Source organism: Grampus griseus, assembly GCF_964374135.1.
Source record: "Grampus griseus genome assembly, chromosome: 14".
Lineage (NCBI taxonomy): Eukaryota > Metazoa > Chordata > Mammalia > Artiodactyla > Delphinidae > Grampus > Grampus griseus.
The window spans coordinates 61055444-61072275 of record NC_139008.1 but is presented as its reverse complement, the minus strand read 5'-3'; the positions used below and the strand labels follow the sequence as shown (position 1 = coordinate 61072275).

The 16832-nt window shown below is 44.7% G+C and overlaps 1 protein-coding gene across 1 annotated transcript in view; it reads left to right on the top strand.

The window, feature by feature from the left end:
• The first annotated feature begins 9299 nt into the window (after positions 1-9299).
• Positions 9300-16832, top strand: part of PSMF1 (proteasome inhibitor subunit 1) — a 52297-nt gene continuing 44764 nt past the window's right edge. The window contains exons 1-2 of the mRNA XM_082671137.1: positions 9300-9581; positions 15829-15981. Coding sequence (XP_082527263.1) covers positions 9453-9581; positions 15829-15981 — 282 coding nt within the window. The 5' untranslated portion in view covers positions 9300-9452. The remainder of the gene's footprint in view (positions 9582-15828; positions 15982-16832) is intronic.

The window sequence follows — 16832 nt, the reverse complement described above, 5'->3', positions numbered from 1 at the left end:
GATAGGAAGACTCAATACTATTAAGACGTCAGGTCTTTCAAACTTTATCTATAGATTCAATGCAGTCCCAATCAAAACCCCAACAAGCTACTTTGTGGATATCAACTTATTCTAAACTTTATGTAGAGAGGCAAAAATCCCAGCATAGCAAACTCTATATTGAAGGAGAACAATTACCCGACTTCAAGACTTACTATAAAGCTACAGTAATCAAGACAGTGTGGTATTGGTGAAAGAACAGACAAATAAATAGATCAGTGGAACATAACAGAGGGCTTAGAAATAGACCCAAATAGATATAGTCAACCGATCTTTCACAAAGGAGTAAAGGCAATATAATGGAAAAATGATAGCCTTTTCAACAAATGGTCCTGGAACAGCTGGACATCTACATGCAAACAAACAAAAGAATCTGGACACTGACCTTACATCCTTCACAAAAATTAACTCAAAATGAATCACAGACCTAAATCTAAAATGCAAAACTATAAAACTCCTAGAAGATAACATAGGAGATGTTATCTAGATCAGCGGTCCCCAACCTATTTTTAGCACCAGGGACCGGTTTCATGGAAGAAAATCTTTCCACGGACTGGGGGTGGGGTGGATGGTTTGGGGATGATTCAAATGCATTAAATTTATTGTGCACTTCATTTCTATTATTATTACATTGTAATAATATATAATGAAATAATTATACAACTCACCATAATGCAGAATCAGTGGGAGCCCTGAGCTTGTTTTCCTGCAACTAGACGGTCCCATCTCGGGGTGATGGGAGACAGTGACACCCGAAGTGTGTTGCTTATGTCCAGTCTACTCTGTATTCTCATTTTGGTGGCTGTCGCTGCAGAAAACCCTGCTTCACAAAGATAGGATGCTGGAAATGGAAGCAGGCTTTTCAGCGCTTTTGTGGCAATCTCAGGATATTCTGCCTTGCCTTTAATCCAGAACATACGGAGATTTGAAGTTGTCTCAAGCATACTTTTAAGGCCACCGTCATTTGAGATCTCAAGCAGTTGATCCTCTTCTAGCACAGACAAAACTTTCAACTGATTCACCTGGCTTATTCACAAATGGGTCGCGGATCCATTCCTTCCCACTTCGGGGGTCTTTGTGGTTGGGAAGTAATGCTCAAACTCTTTTGAAAGCTGAGATGGGTGATCGTGCACCAGCTGGGAGAAAGAAGGCCCTGGCTCAGTCTCTTTCAAAATCTCTGCTAATGTTTGAAACATGTCCAAAGTCCCAATGCTCACTCATCGCTCCCATAATTCCAGTTTGGCTTTGAATGCAGCCACTTTATCTGCCGACTTGAACACAGCTGTCGTTACCCCCTGAAGTGGCAGACTGAGTTCGTTGAGCAGGTTGAATGTGTCACACAAGTAAGCAAGTTTTGCGACCTATTCTGTGTCACTGAAATGTGCTGCCAGTGGTGACTGTTTTTCTAAAAGAAATTTCTGGAGCGGCTCTCGTTAACTCAAAAACTCTGGTCAGTGGTCTACCTTTAGAAAGCCATTTCCCTTCTGTGTATAAGAGAAGACGTGTGCTCTGGGTCCATCTCCTCACAGAACTGTGCGAACAGATGTGAGTTAAGGGCATGTACTTTAACGTGGGTGATAATTTTAATCACATCCTGCAAAACGTTAAGTTCAGGTGACATTTTCCAGCTAGCCAGCATTTCTCTTTGGATGACACAGTGCGTAGACTCACCTTCAGAAGCGACCTCTTTGACCCGAGTAGTGAAACCAGAAAACCGTGCAGTCGTGGCAGCTGCTCCGTCACACATATACCAGCACAAAATGACCAATTCCGTTTTCCTGATATGTAATCATTCAAATACTTGAATAATTATGCAGCTGTGGTGTTCCCTGGCAACAAAAGTGCACATAACATAGCCTCATGCATATCCTCCTGAAAAATGTATCTCACAAAAACAAGCATTGTTGCCTTGTTGTCAACATCGGTAGACTCATCAACCTGGATTGCATACCACGGTGACTCATTAATCTTCTCTAACAATTGTGCCTCAATATCCTCTGCTATTACAACAATTCGTCTAGTTATGGTGGTAGCCGAAAGAGGAACACGTGCCACTATTGAACTGCAGCCTCTCCTAATAGTTCACGACAAGTGTCCTTAGCAGCAGGCAGGATCAACTCTTCACCAATAGTAAAGGGCTTCTTAGCATTAGCAATGCAGTTAGCCACTAAGAATGATGCTCTCAGTGCAGACGCATCTGATGAAGGAGTGGCCTTCAATAATTGCTTCTGTTCCTCGTGTCCACATTCTTTCTTTTGAAAAACTCCAAAGGCTTGTCTTTTAACGCAGGGTGCTTGGTCTCCATGTAGTGAAGCAGTTCTGAAGGTTTCATGGCTTCGTCGGATAGCTGGTCTCCACATATTATACAAAGCGGGCTTGGAGAATGTGAATCACCTGTTGCAATGAACCCATAATCTAAGTAGGACTCTTGGTATTTTCTTTTAAATGTAGCTTTCTTTTTGTTGGCAGTCTTAGAGTCTTCTGCTGTCTCATCATTGGGTCTTTCCTCCTTTTCAAAGAAGCTCTCCCGCGATGCTTGTGTTTTACTCATTTTGGCTAGAGTTAGCTTGTGGGCTTACCAAAACTGTGACTGAGACAAGTACGCAGTGCGGGAAAGAGGCACGGACAGAAGTGGTAAATAAAATAATGGGCGGGGGGTCACATGCAGACTAAAATAAGTGTCGGATTCTGTCTTAAAACCTGCCACCAGATGCAGCTGTATGATTGAAGTACATCAACTCATTTGCCACTTTAAAGCCTGCCACCAGATGCAGCTTGTCACTTACTGATAGGGTTTTGATATGAGTCTGCAAGCAACTGATTTATTATGGTCTCTGTGCAGTCACACCTCTCTGCTAATGATAATCTGTATTTGCAGCCTCTCCGCAGCACTAGCATCACTGCCTCAGCTCCACCTCAGATCATCAGGAATTAGATTCTCACAAGGAACACACAACCTAGATCCCTCGCATGCGCAGTTCACAGTAGAGTTCGCGCTCCTATGAGAATCTAATGCTGCTGCTGATCTGACAGGAGGCAGAGCTCGGGAAGTAATGCGAGCGATGGGGAGCGGCTGTAAATACAGATGAAGCTTTGCTGGCTCACCCGCCGCTCACCTCCTTCTGTGTGGGCCTGTTCCTAGCAGGCCACGGACCGGTACCGGTTTGTGGCCTGGGGGTTGGGAACCCCTGATCTAGATGACCTACAGTTTGGCAATAACTTTTTAGATACAATACCAAAGGCACAATTCATGAAAGAAAGAATCAATAAGCTGGATTCCATTAAAATTTAAAAAGTCTCCTCTGCTAAAGACACTGTCAAGAGTATAAAAGACAAGCCACAGACTCGGAGAAAATATTTGCAAAAGTCATATCTGATAAAGGACTTTAATCCAAAATGTACAAAGAATTCTTAACAACAATAAGAGTTGTTCAACAATAAGAAAATAACCTGATTAAAAATTGGGCCAAAGACTTGAACAGACACCTCATCAAAGAAGATACACAGATGGCAAATAAGCATACGAAAAGATGCCCCACATCATATATCATCAGGGAAATGCAAATGAAGGCAATGAGATACCACTATACACCTATTAGAATGGCCAAAATTCTGAACACTGACAACATGAAATGCTGGTGAGAATATGAAGCAACGGGACCTCATTGCTTGTGGGAATGCAAAATGGTACAGCAACTTTGGAAGCAGTTTCTTACAAAACTAAACATACACTTACCATACTATTCAGGAATTATGTTCCTTGGTATTTACCCAAAGGAACTGAAAACTTATATTCACACGCGCGCCTGCCCATGTATGTTTATAACAGCTTTACTTATAATTGCTAAAACTTGGAAACAACCAAGATGTCCTTCAGTAGGTGAATGGGTAAACTGTGGTACATCCAGATAGTGGAATGTTATTCAATGCTTAAAAACAAAAAAACAGACCAAAAAAAAAAAAGCTATCAAGCCATGAAACATATGGAAGAATCGTAAATGCATATTACTAAGTGAAAGAAGCCAGTCTGAAAAGACTACATACTGTATGATTCCAGCTCTATGATAATTTGGAAAAGGCAAAACTATGAAGATTAAAAAGAACGGTGCTTACCAAGGATTAAGAGGAAGGAAGAGATGAATAGGTGGAGAGCAGAGGATTTTTAGGGCAGTGAAATTAAATTTCTCTGTATGAAAGTATAATGGTGGAAACATGTCATTATACATTCGTCTAAACCCATAGAATGTACAGCACCTAGAGTGAACCCTAATGTAAACTATGAACTGTGGTAATAATGATGTGTCAATGTAAGTTCACCAATTATAAAAAATGTAGTACTCTGTGGGGGATATTGATAAAGGGAGAGGCTGCGCATGTGTTGGGGGAGAGGGTATGTGGGAAATCTCTGTCCTTCCTCCCAGTTTTTGCTGTGAATATGAAACTGCTCTAAAAATAATGCCTATTTGAAAACAACCTAATTCAAAAATGGGCAAAGGACTTGCACAGACAGTTCTTCAAAGAAGATATACAAATGGCCCATAAGCACGTGGATAGATGCTCAACGTCACTAATCATTAGGGAAATGCAAATCAAAACCACAATGAGATACCGCCTCATACCCATTAGGATGGCCACTATCAAAAAATAAAACCAAAAACAACAAGCGCTGGCAATGATGTAGAGAAATGTGAACCGTTGTGCACTGTTGGGAATGTAAAATGTTATAGCCTCAGTGGAAAACAGTATGGCAATTCCTCATAAAATTAAAAATAGAATTACCATTGGTTCAGCAATTCTACTCCTAGGTATATATTCAAAACGACTGAAATCAAAGTCTTAAAGAAATATTTGTACACACATGTTCACAGAAGCATTATTCATAATAGCCAAAAGATGGAAGCAACCTAAGTGTCCACCAACCGATGAGTGGATAAGCAAAATGTGATAGGTATAGCTATTCCATTAGATAGATAGATATATAAATATATATAGATATATATCTATGATACAGATATATACATGGAATATTATTCAGCCTTAAAAAGGAAAGAAATTCTGAGACACGCTACAACATGGATGAAACTTGAAGACATTAAGCTGTGAAATAAGCCAGTTACAAAAAGACAATACTGTATGATTCCACTTAAATGAGGGATCTAGAGTAGTCAGATCTTTAGAGACATGATTCTACAGAAAGCAGAATGATGATCGTCAGGGATTGGGAAGAGACGGGAATGGGGAGTTAAGGTTTAATGGATACAAAGTTTCAGTTTTGCAAGATAAAATGAGTTCTGAAGATGAATGTTGGAGACTGCACAACAATATGTATGTACTTAATATCACTGAACTGTACACTTCTAAATAATTAAGATAGTTAAATTGTGTCATGTGTATTTAACCACAATAAAAGACTTTCAAAAAACTAAGTTATATTAAAATTATATATATACATATATATAATTTTTTTAAAGAGTTATCTCCTCCAGGTGTCAAATATGCTGGGCACCCCATCGACAAGGGGAATGGGAAGTTCAGATACTATTGAACAGTATTAATCACGGAGGGCTTCTCGGAGGAGGTGTAGTGGTTGGGCTGATGCTAGGCCAAAGGGGCAGGATTCCAGTGGTGAATGATTCCACCTCAGTGTTCATCTGGATCCTGCTTCTCAGCTCACTGCTTCACAGTTTCCATGGAGACAGTTTCCAGAGAACTTGGAATACCCATGTTGCTGTCACTTGGCAACCAAGAACTGGTAGCTGCAGCAACCTGCCACGTTCTTTCCATCATCCTGGGCCCTCATCTCCGGCATGGGCTCTGTACAGCCCAGGCACTGGGGGCCCAGCTAGGGAGGCACCTTCCACCTGCTTTCCTCTCAGCCACTCACAGGCCTCACAGGGACAACTGAGACTCTTGTTGATGGAGGTAAGTCCACAGAAAATGCTAGATGGACTGGGGTCAGGACACAGACAACCTCCAGCCCCACAGGATTCTCCCATTTGCTTCCATCCATGGAGGATCCTGGGGTCCAGTGTGGATGGAACACAGTCCTGATCTCAAGGGACTCACAGCCTAGTGCAAGAGACAGAGCTCACTTCATTCTTTCAGTACCCAGATGCTAGTGCCTACTCCATGCTGGCTGCTGACCCACAGACTAGGGTGCGGGGGATGAGGCACAAAGCAGACTCCATGGTGCCCCACTCACTCCTCAGCAGGCACCTCTAAGAACCACAGGCTTCTTTCTTTAAACTTCGCAATTCTCTGCCTGAGGGCTTTTCATGCCCCCAGAAGCAGCCCTTGACCTGTGGCAGATGGGAGTCAGTGAACAAAACACACCAGTTCCCTTGCCTTCAATTGAAACAACTCTGAGACATGTCCTACACTGTTTGCCAGAGTTGCCTGGCAGGACTGAGCTCCAGGTGCCCAGAGCTCCTGGCTTGAGCACATAACATACATTGGCTGCCTTTCATCCCGTGTCACTTCTCTACTCCCTTATTGCTATCTCCTGGAATCAGCTCCCCAATAAACCACTCAAATCCTCATCTCAAATTAGCTTCTGAGGGAACCCAAGCTAACAGGGATGATGTATAACAAGGAACCAAAGTTCTGTGAGATGCGAGCTCTAACCGATTGCACGCAAAGCAGTGGCTGAACCAAAGGGAGCTGTCTGCCCAGGGCAGGCAATAGTGGTAGGGGGGACATTGTCTTTAAAAACTTAAAAGCAGTAATAGCATGGACCAACAGCCAGTCTACTTTTTATTATCACCATGAACCAGTCATTCTAACCAACTTCAGTGATAAAATTCCCCTCCCCACTGAAGCTGATAGATCTCACTGTCCCATGCCTGCTCCTTGGCACTCCACTGAGGCCAGCTGCACTGAGGAGAGAGTCACTGTGGGCAGAGGAGAAGGGGGAAGGCCTCAGTTTGTAGCAGTGACCTTCTAATCACCCAGTACCAGCTGCTTGGTACAGTCCTCCAAGTGCCCCTCTGCCATGGCAGTTTTCACTAGGTTACCTCTATCTGTAATTTTTTTTAACCACTAGACAGTGAGCTCCATAGAGGCAGGAACTACGGCTTGGTCATCTGGGACTTGCTCATAGTAGACACTTAGGAATGGGGCTGCTACTGGGTGGGTACTTTTGTGCAGTGCACAGCCTGCATCACTATCCATGGCAACCCGGTCTATGGAGGTTTAGTGAATTAGTGAATGAATGAATGAATGAATTGGTGAGAACTTCCAATAAGTGGGGAAAGACATTGCAAGCGGAAGAGACAGAGTAAGCAAAAGTAGGAAGCTTGTAAGTGCAAAGCTTCTTAGTGGAAAGGGCAAATAGCTTTATGTCACAGGCAGTACATCTCAGGAGTTCCATAGCCACCAGCTTTAGCATCACCCAGAGTGTCGTCAACATACCTGCACTCCACCTCAGAAATGCTCAGCCAGAATCTCTGCAGATGGGGTTCAAGAATTTGGGCATCCCAGGGGAACCCCAAGAACACAAAATTTGGAAAAGTACAGGGCCAGCTAACAAAGTGAGTGGTGGACTGCAAAGCGGTGAGACTGGCCCAGTTGGCCTGAGCCCAGGCCAATAATTCATTCATTCAGCATTCATTCATTCAATAAGTATATATTGAGCCAGGAAGGCATTCAGGTATATACCTGTGCACAAGACAGACATGGTCCCTTCTCCCTTGTCACAGTTTAGTGGGAAGACAGTCATTAAATAATTAAGCAAATAAATATCTAATATAGTGTCAGCTTATGAGTAATGCTTTGCAAGAAAGAAAGCAAGGTAAGGGGTTAAGAATAGAAGGTTATTTTAGATGGGATGTCAGGGAAGCCCTCTGCTGAGACTGATAGGAGGTGAGGGAAGGAGTCATTTAAAATGAAAGAGCAAACCATGCAGATGTTTGGGGAAAGAGCAATCCAGGCAGAGGGAGTATATGCAAAGGCCTAGAGAATAGAACATGTGGAAGAGGGAGACTGGTTAGGAAGCTTCTGCAATAGTCCAAGTATGAGATGCCAGAGGCTCAGACCAGGGTGGAGGCAGTGGAGGTGGGTGGAAGTGGTCCGATTCAGAATATATTTTGAGGGTTAAGTTGACTAGCTTTGCTGTTGGATCAGATGTGGGTGTGAAAGAAGAGGGGAGTCAAGGTTATTGCAGTCAAGAGTGCAGGGAAATTGGAGGGAGTAATGTTAGAGAGAGACATTGGGGTGGGGAGCACAGACCACAGGAAGGTTCCTGCAGACCATGGGAAGGACTTACTTTTCTTTTGAGTGTGATGGAAGCCCTGGGAGGGTTTTGAGTAGAGAAGCGATGTGATCTGGCATGTGTTCTAACAGTATCTCTAGTTGCAGAGTGTAGAACAGACTTTAGGGAGACAGAGATGGAGTATGGCAGTTTAGAGGCTGGTGCAGACATCCAAGCGAGAGATGATGATGGCTTGCAGGGTGCTGACTGGGATGGGAAAACTAAATTTATTTGAGTAAAAACAGTAAGTGGTAAAAATCATGAAGGAGACAGACAAATAAATGACTGACATTTGGTAGTGGATCAGGAGCGCCAGCTCTCCAGTTAGCAGCTGCGTCTTCTTGGGGGAAGTGGCTTCCATTCTCCAAGCTGGTGACAAATCTGCAAAATGGGAATGATAATGGAACATACCTCATAGAGTTTTTGATAGGGTGATGTGAATGTTTTTTGACACAGGATCTAGCACACAGGAAACATTTAATAAATGTTGTCCAAGGAGCCAGACTGCTAGATTGCAGTACCATCTCTGCCACTCACTCATCTTTGTGACATTTACCCCTCTGTGTGTCTGTTTACCCATCAGTAAAATGGAGCTATCAAATACCAACTTTATGGGGTTGGGTGGTGAGGATTAAATAAATGAATACAAGTAAAGCATTTAGAATAATGTTCCATGGAGCAAGCACCGCATGTGTCAATTATTATTCTGAATATATTATAGCCCTATTTCATGACCTCTTCTCCCACCAGCATACGTCCACCCCATTGTGCAGATGGGAGGTCTGTGGCTCAGAACAAGGTAACCTCTCTTCAAACGATGCCACAACCTACGTGTAGCGGATCTGCCCGCTGCGGGGAAGACGGAGATTCCAGCTTTGAGGGACCTTGTCCCCAAGGGTCCTGTCCCGCCCGCGCGCTGCCTGTTGGAACCCTTTAGCGTCTCCCTTCTGTTTCCAGCCGGGCGCGCTGGCGCAGCAGCGCCGGAGCGGGAAGCTACTTCCGGCGGCCACACCCCAACGCAGAGCGTCTCCATTTTGGCCGCGCAGGTGGAGACTCGACGAGAACCTGCGGAGTAGCGGAGTGGAGTCAGCAGAACTGTGAGGGCCGAATCGGCTCACCGCACTTTCTCCCTTTCTTCCTCCGCCCGCAGAAGCCGGGGGCTCTCATGGCGGGCTTGGAGGTACTGTTCGCGTCGGCGGCGCCGGCCATCACTTGCGCGCAGGACGCGCTCGTCTGCTTCCTGCACTGGGAGGTGGTCACGCATGGCTACTACGGCTTGGGTGCCGGCGACCAGGTACGCCACGGAGCCGCCCCGGGGCCAGTGTGGAGGGGGTAAGGTGTCTTCTGCCCAAACCCAGAGGACCGGACGCTCGGTCCAAAGTGCCTGACCTTCCCTCCTCCCAGGTCTGGGTCCTAGGAGTCATGACACCGTGGGTACCTGTAGTCTACGGGTCGGGGAGGCGCTCTTTGTCCTAGCCTAGCTGGCACAACACGATTTGAAAACGCAAGGACGAAACTCGCTGCAGCACAGGCTGGCAGCCTCCGAGGCCGGGATTGTGCGGGTCTGGCAGCGAGACAGGCGTTCCTCTCCTGAGTACTCCTCACCTACCCGAACGCCGCCAAGCTCCTTCCCACGCTGCTGGGTGGGGTGGGGCTGGACCCAGTACTACCCTCCTCATACTGTAGTCGAGCGCCCACCAGACATCTGGATCCAGGCACAGGTATGGGGGGAGGTTGGGCCGACTCAGCTCCAGTCAAGGGCCCTTAGAGCTCAGACAGCCCTTCACGCTTTACTGAAGGGCCTGGTGCAGCCCACTCACCGTTACGGTCTTCACTCAGGCTCCGGGGGAACAGCCACCTCCCACACACGTACAGACATGCACCCTGGGTGTAGGGCCAAGTAAGTTTCCTCCCCAACAGCTGTCCCATCCTCAGGCTCTGCCTCTTAGAGCAGGGGGCCCTGTGGTCATCCCCACAGAGCCCCAGGACTGGCGGGCCCGGCCGACCTCACTGATTCTTTGCCGTAGCATGCTCCCATCTTCCCTGCCGCTTCCCTGTGACTGTCCCCCTGTACGTCATTGTACACACCAGCTTCCTGTGAGAACGGGGCCTGGGCCCCTTACTGCCCCTTCATGTCCCTTCTGCTCCATCCGAGGAAATATCCTCCCATACACACGCTCAGGACTCACTGCCTGCCCCTCGCTGTCACTCTCTTCTCACTCTCAGAACCGAGACCAGCTCTGGGGAGCAGGGCGCTTCACTCCTTTCGTCTTACAGTGAGATTTTAACCTCACTCTCATTTCTAACTGCTTTAGTTCTCAGATACCCTAATCCTTTTTTAGTTTCTCAGATATACATCCAGCGTCTTAATCTTTCCTCTTCTGACACAGAGCTTTAGGGATCCCTCCTCAGACAGAGTTTACACATCCTGGGCTCCTAGAGCCAGGTTCGCCCCCCCACCCCCACTGCTCCATTTCTCTGTCCCTTAAAACTCGTGACCAAGACTATCACACCCCCTCATGCTTTACCCTCACCAACAGGAATAAGAAACACAAGAACTGTCATGGATTTCTGGCTCTTTTTTTCCCCCCCTCCAACCTCAAGTGTCTCAGTGGGACCCCAGATACACACAGTAAACTTCTCCACCACCACCTCCAGGCTTACAGGAAAAGAAGGACCAGCCTGACACACAGACACACACACTCACCCACCCACACACCCTGGAAGCAGGAACCATTCTCCCTCCCAGATGCCTTTGTTCCTGGCCTTTCTGTTCACCTTTTACTTCCTTCCACTTACCTTGCCTTTCAACATTTCAGACCTTGGGATCAGGTAGAGGCAGGGCCCAGAATCCTGAGTGTCAGGTTTCCACTTTCAGTATGTAATCACCCCAAAAGAAACCTTATGTCTCCTCGCTTGCCTCATTCCAGCTTTCTAATCTTTATCAGCTCTTTCACTTGCCCCAGGCATTTCATTTCACCTTTTCCTGGGACATTCTCCCAGAAAGCTGATGTGTAGGATGGTGCAGGGGACAGTGGAATTGGAGAGGGGGTAAGACTTGTTCCTGACCTTCGGGCTCCCCTTTCGACTCTCAGCGCTGCCCCCCCACCCCTCCCTGCCCCTTGCCCTGTCCTTCAGATCTAACAGGTTTGCCCTGCTTTCTCCCCTCCTCATATACCTCACTCTCTGTATTTTACTCTCAGTTAGCTACTGCTGCCCTGACACACTGTTAGAATCTCTCCCCCCAGGAACAGGAACTTGTTACAGAGAGCCTGTGTGACTCCCTTCTCTTCTTCCCCTTCAGCACTGCAGATCTGCTCCCACCACTCGTCCCCTCACAAATCCTGTCAGCAACTCTGTCTGAGTCACTTTGACAGCTTAGGGACATCAGTTCATGTAGGTCATTGCCTCCTCCTAACTGGCACCATCCCCTTGCCATGTACTCCAGGCTTCCAAATTTTCAGAAAGAACACAATCTCATTTCAATACTGGTCTAAAAAAATGAATAAGAGATCCTTAACTGAATCCCAAAGGTCCATCTAATTCCACTCTGTTTATGATGCCACATGTCGAGTTCATGCAAGCCAGAAAAAGATTCTGGCTCCAGACATCCTAGGGGAGGCCCGGGGGAGTGCGGATGGTGGTTTAGAAGGCATTGCCCACTGTCCATCTGTCCACCCCAGTGCTGAATCAAGCATGTTCCCCCATGGTGGGGGATGGGCATTTGTTCTGCACACTAGAGCATGGTGTGTTTTTGCTTCTCTCTGCCCCTTAAGTGCCACTGGACTTCAGGTTGCACTTGTCCTCCTCTCACTTCTGCTGAGTTTACTTTCACTCAGAGTAGAAACCTTTTGGAGGCGCATCTTTCCTATTAGTTTATTTAAGAGAGGTTTTAGTTTTCCAGTGTGGGGCCAGCAGTCTCAGCTGAGACCAGTAGTATTTGCCAAGTTCAGAGGATGTTTATGTTGCCTCTCCAGCCACCTCCTGCTTCCCACCCTTCTGGGGGTGATAAGAGAGAGAGGAAGGTCCTGAAATTGTGTACTTGATCATTTAATATGTTGACAGTTAAATAGAAAGCTAAATTGTCTGCTTTTCTCTTTGGTTTTGTGTCCTCTGGTACAGGGGAATTGTGTACATAAAACTTGATTAGAAGAGCAATACAGCTTCAATAAAAAATTCAGTATTTGAATTTCGATTTCTTTCTTGAAGTCAGCACCACTCCTCATAAGAGCTTTACAGCTGTGTCAGGTGGTTTAAGTAGCAAGGGAATAGAGATGGCCGTAGACTTAATTTTGAGAATATTGTTTTCTGTTGTAGGAATCTAAAGATTATGACAAAAGAGAGAAGATGCCCCAAATGATCTTCTTTGGGTGCATGTTAGCCCAGGGACACTGGAATGAACTCATGGCCATTAAAGAATGCTTCCAGCCCCAGGATTTTGCCTAAGGGGACAACTATCTTTACTTTTGGGGGGCCCATCTGGGGGACTTGGCTGGGAAGATCTCCAGCCATAGCGTGGGCAATCAGGAGCTCTGAATGCCAAACTGAGCTCTGCACTTGACTTACCATGACCTTAGGCAGTTTTCAGCCCCCCTTAGATTTTTTTTCATCCGAACGAGGTAAACAGCACAACCATGTACTTTGGCTGCTTTCCAATCGTAGCTCTTTGGGAGGTCTGATATTTGATGTCCCGCTCTAGAGGGCAGTTGAATGCCATGTTTGGCTTGATATCACCAAGGCCAGTCTCTTTCAATCCCACCTGTTTTCCCATATCAGGGCAGCCCTTGAGCTGGGGAACATTGGTTCCACTGCAGTGAGAGGTATCAGTCTCACTAGGCCCTAGGATTCTCTCTTGCTCTGGAAGCCTGAGGTTATGGGAGAGTGAGCAGGCTGAATTATTTATACTCCAAGAAGAAATTCTGGTGGGTTGAATGCTGTAATGGAGGGTATAAATATAAATTCAAAGGCCTTTGATAGAACAAAGACAAGGCATGTCATCAAATTCTTGGCTTCCAAAGTAAACCTTAAATCCAGGACACTAAACATGGTTATAGGAAATTTACCCAGTTGAGGGTGAGGGGATAGTTTCTCTTTCTTTTAGCAGAGTGGGCGGATTAGTTTCACTTTTGTTTTCTGTCACTCTCATTTCTCTGCTTCAGGCCTGAGTTTCCTTGTCATTTAGCCAGGTTTGAAACCATGCCAGTTGCAATGTCTTGAATTTTATTTGGGACCACTTTCCCAGTTTGATTCCTGAGCCCCAGAGGTGACCAAAGCGGCCCACGATCTCTGTTCTTGGCCTTCTGTTGTCCTTGGTGAGGTGTGAGGTCTGTGTTGCTGGATCTTTGTCTTTTGTTGTTGTTTTTCATCTTTGGTCGCACTCCCTCCCGCTGTAGTCTCACGAATACAGATCTTCCCAGTCCACTTGCTGCGTGTTTAGCTGTAGAACTATGCTTCTATGAAAACAATATATAGATTTTTTGTGTGTTTTAAAATTTTTTACATAAATGGTACCTGGCTATAAATCTCATTTTTAAAAAATTTTTCTTTGTCACATTGTTTACTTTTATCTATAATACTGCAGTTAGATCTAGTTTGTTCCTTCTAACTGCTATACAGTATTCCACTGTGAACATATTTTGCATTTTAACTCCCATTTGGTTCCTCCAACAGGGTTGTGATGAAGATCCCTTGTCATATTCCCTGTGCCTCTGTGCACAGAATTTCTTCCAGGAGTGAAGGTTTTGGGTCACGGGGTGTCAGCTTACCTAATTGCACTGAATATTACCAGATTGCTCTCCAAAAGGGTTGTAAGAGTGTGAACGGCCACCAGCAGTGCCTGGAGGTTACCATTCTCCCCACACCCACACAAACGCTGGCAAAAAAATAGAAAAATAGATAACAGCAGTCTGATGGGTGGATCCTGGTATCTCATATTTTAGCGTATGTGTGTCTGAGTGCTAGTAAAGTTGAATGATCCTTTATACACTGTTAGCTGCTCTTATCTTTTGCTTGTTCATACCTTTTTCAAGTGGGTTCCCAATTTTTATTGTTCGTTTTCCAGGCATTCCCTTTTTGTACTAGTTATTAATTTGTGTTGTGCCAGCTAGGCTAGGACATAGCTCATCCTAGCCCGTGACTGCCTGTTAACTTTGTCTGTAGTACCTGTTGTTTATCTGGAGCTTTAAATTACGAGCAGTGTCAAAGACAGCACTTTTTTTTTTGTGGACTCATTTAAGAAATCTTTCCCCACCTGGAAACACTGTATTAGTTTTTACTATCAAGGTAGTTTCAGAACTATTTCTCAAACGTTAGTATGTAAAAAGAAAGTCCTAGGATTTTTTTTTTAAAGAGATGAGGCCATCACAACTCACAGTGATGCATTTTTACTCCCATTAGGTTGGCAAAAATTTTTAAATTGGACAATAGCAATGTTGCTGACCTCGTGGAACAAGAATTCTCATACATACATTGCTCATGGCAGTGTAAATCCGTACTTCTTTTGAAAACAATTTGACTTTATCTTATAAATTAAAAGTTCTTCCCCTAGAGATACTCTGTAGGAGTTCATCCATATGTGTACTAGAAGATGTGTACAAGAATGTTCATAGCAGCATTTTTATAATAGCAAAACAAATAAACTGGAAGCACTCCAGATATCCATCAACAAGTGAGTTTGTAACTTGCAGCATATTCATGCAATGATGGGCTATATGGCTGTGAACTATATAGCAAAAACTGTACAGTGAGTCAGCTATAGTTAAGTGCATTGACATGGATGAATCTCAAAACAATATTGATTGAAAACGGCAGACAAAAGTGATGCTGTTTATATAAAATTCAAAAACATTTGAAACAGTATATTTTTAGGGTTTGTGTATAGTAACACAACTATAAGGAAAAGTAAAGAAATTTTTAAAACAGCTTAGTGATTACCCATGAGGAAGGAGGAGGGAGATTCATTGGGAATAGGCTACTCAAGGCTTGAACAGGTTTGGCCACGTTCTGTTTCTTAAGCTGGCTGTAGGTATGTACATAGGTGTCCATTTTATAATTCTTTTTTTATCTTGTACGTGTGCTATATTTTGTATGAAAGTTGTTCATAATTTTTATTAAGGCACTACAGTAGTCTGGTGAGGTGTACATTAGAATCTGTAGTTTTACTCAACACTTTTGTGATCCCTTTGCAGATGGCCTGAATTCCAAACTTCGAGAAACACTGTCTTAGAATTTCACAGTATCCCTTTAGGTGACTGGCCTTATTCTTGACAGGGAGATAGAGAAGAGATTGTTAAACCAAGGCTACAGATTCTTGACAGGTTCCAGTGCTCTGTCACAAAGGCAGTCAGATATGAGGGAGGATCACTAGAGCAGGAGTCCAGAGACCCCAGACCTCTGACTTGCTGTAGGACCTTGGACATTTTACTTCTCCTGACCTCCGTGTCTTCATCAGTGAAGTGAGGGAGTGGGATTAGATTATCTGTAAGGTCCTTTTTAGATCTGAGGTCATGATCTTTCACCTCTCATCTCTGGTGTCTTCTCAGCCAGGTCCCAATGATAAGAAATCAGAACTGCTGCCAGCGGAATGGAACAACAATAAAGACCTGTATGTCCTCCGGTATGAGTCAAAGGATGGGTCCAGAAAGCTCCTTGTGAAGGCTGTCACTGTGGAGAACAGCATGATCATCAATGTGCTGGTGAGTCCCTAGGACACAGAGGGCTCTGCTGATGGGAGTAGATCTTGGGATCGCCTTTTTGAAACCCATTTAAGAACCCTCAATGTTCGTGAAGACTTTACTCAGTGATCCTACTTCCAGAACTTTATTCTGAGGCCAGGACCCTAAATGTAGAAATGCTTTGTGTTCAGAGATGTTCCCTGCCTATTACTGTAAGAGGAGGGACTTTCCTTCACAGAGGAATAGTTAAGTAAATTAAGGTAAATCCATTCAGGGACAGCTTGGGAGAAAAAAGCTTATTGTAGCCTCGGGGGCTACTTTTAGTTCTTTAGATAAGCTTAGCTTTCTGCCGCCTTGGAGCCTGTATACTTCATGTTTCCTATGCTGGAAAGCTCTTCCTCTGTACCATTGCCGCCTCACACAGATACACACCCTCCACCCTTCCTTTAGCCTGACTGACTCCCTCTTGTTTTTCACTTACTCAAGAAGTTCAGTCCTGACTACTTACTCTCATCTGCCAGAAAAATCTAAATTATGCCTCTGCTTCATCATTTTATTTTCCTGCCTGGTACTTAACACAGTTTGTAATTAGTGTGCTTATTTATGCTTTGGTGTAATATTTGTATTCTACCACTATAGCAGAATATTCTGTAGTCTATGTAATATAGACTCTAAGCACCCTGAGGGCAGTGACCCTTTTTTTAAGTTTGGCCTGGTTGTCTGTATTTGTACAAAAGTATCATGCAGTCTGTATTGTGCTGCACTTTGCTTTTTTTCCCCTCAGTATGTTTTGGAGGTCTTTACATGGGAATGCATATAGCTATATCTTATTCATTTTAGCCACTATGTAGTATTCCATAATACCATAATTT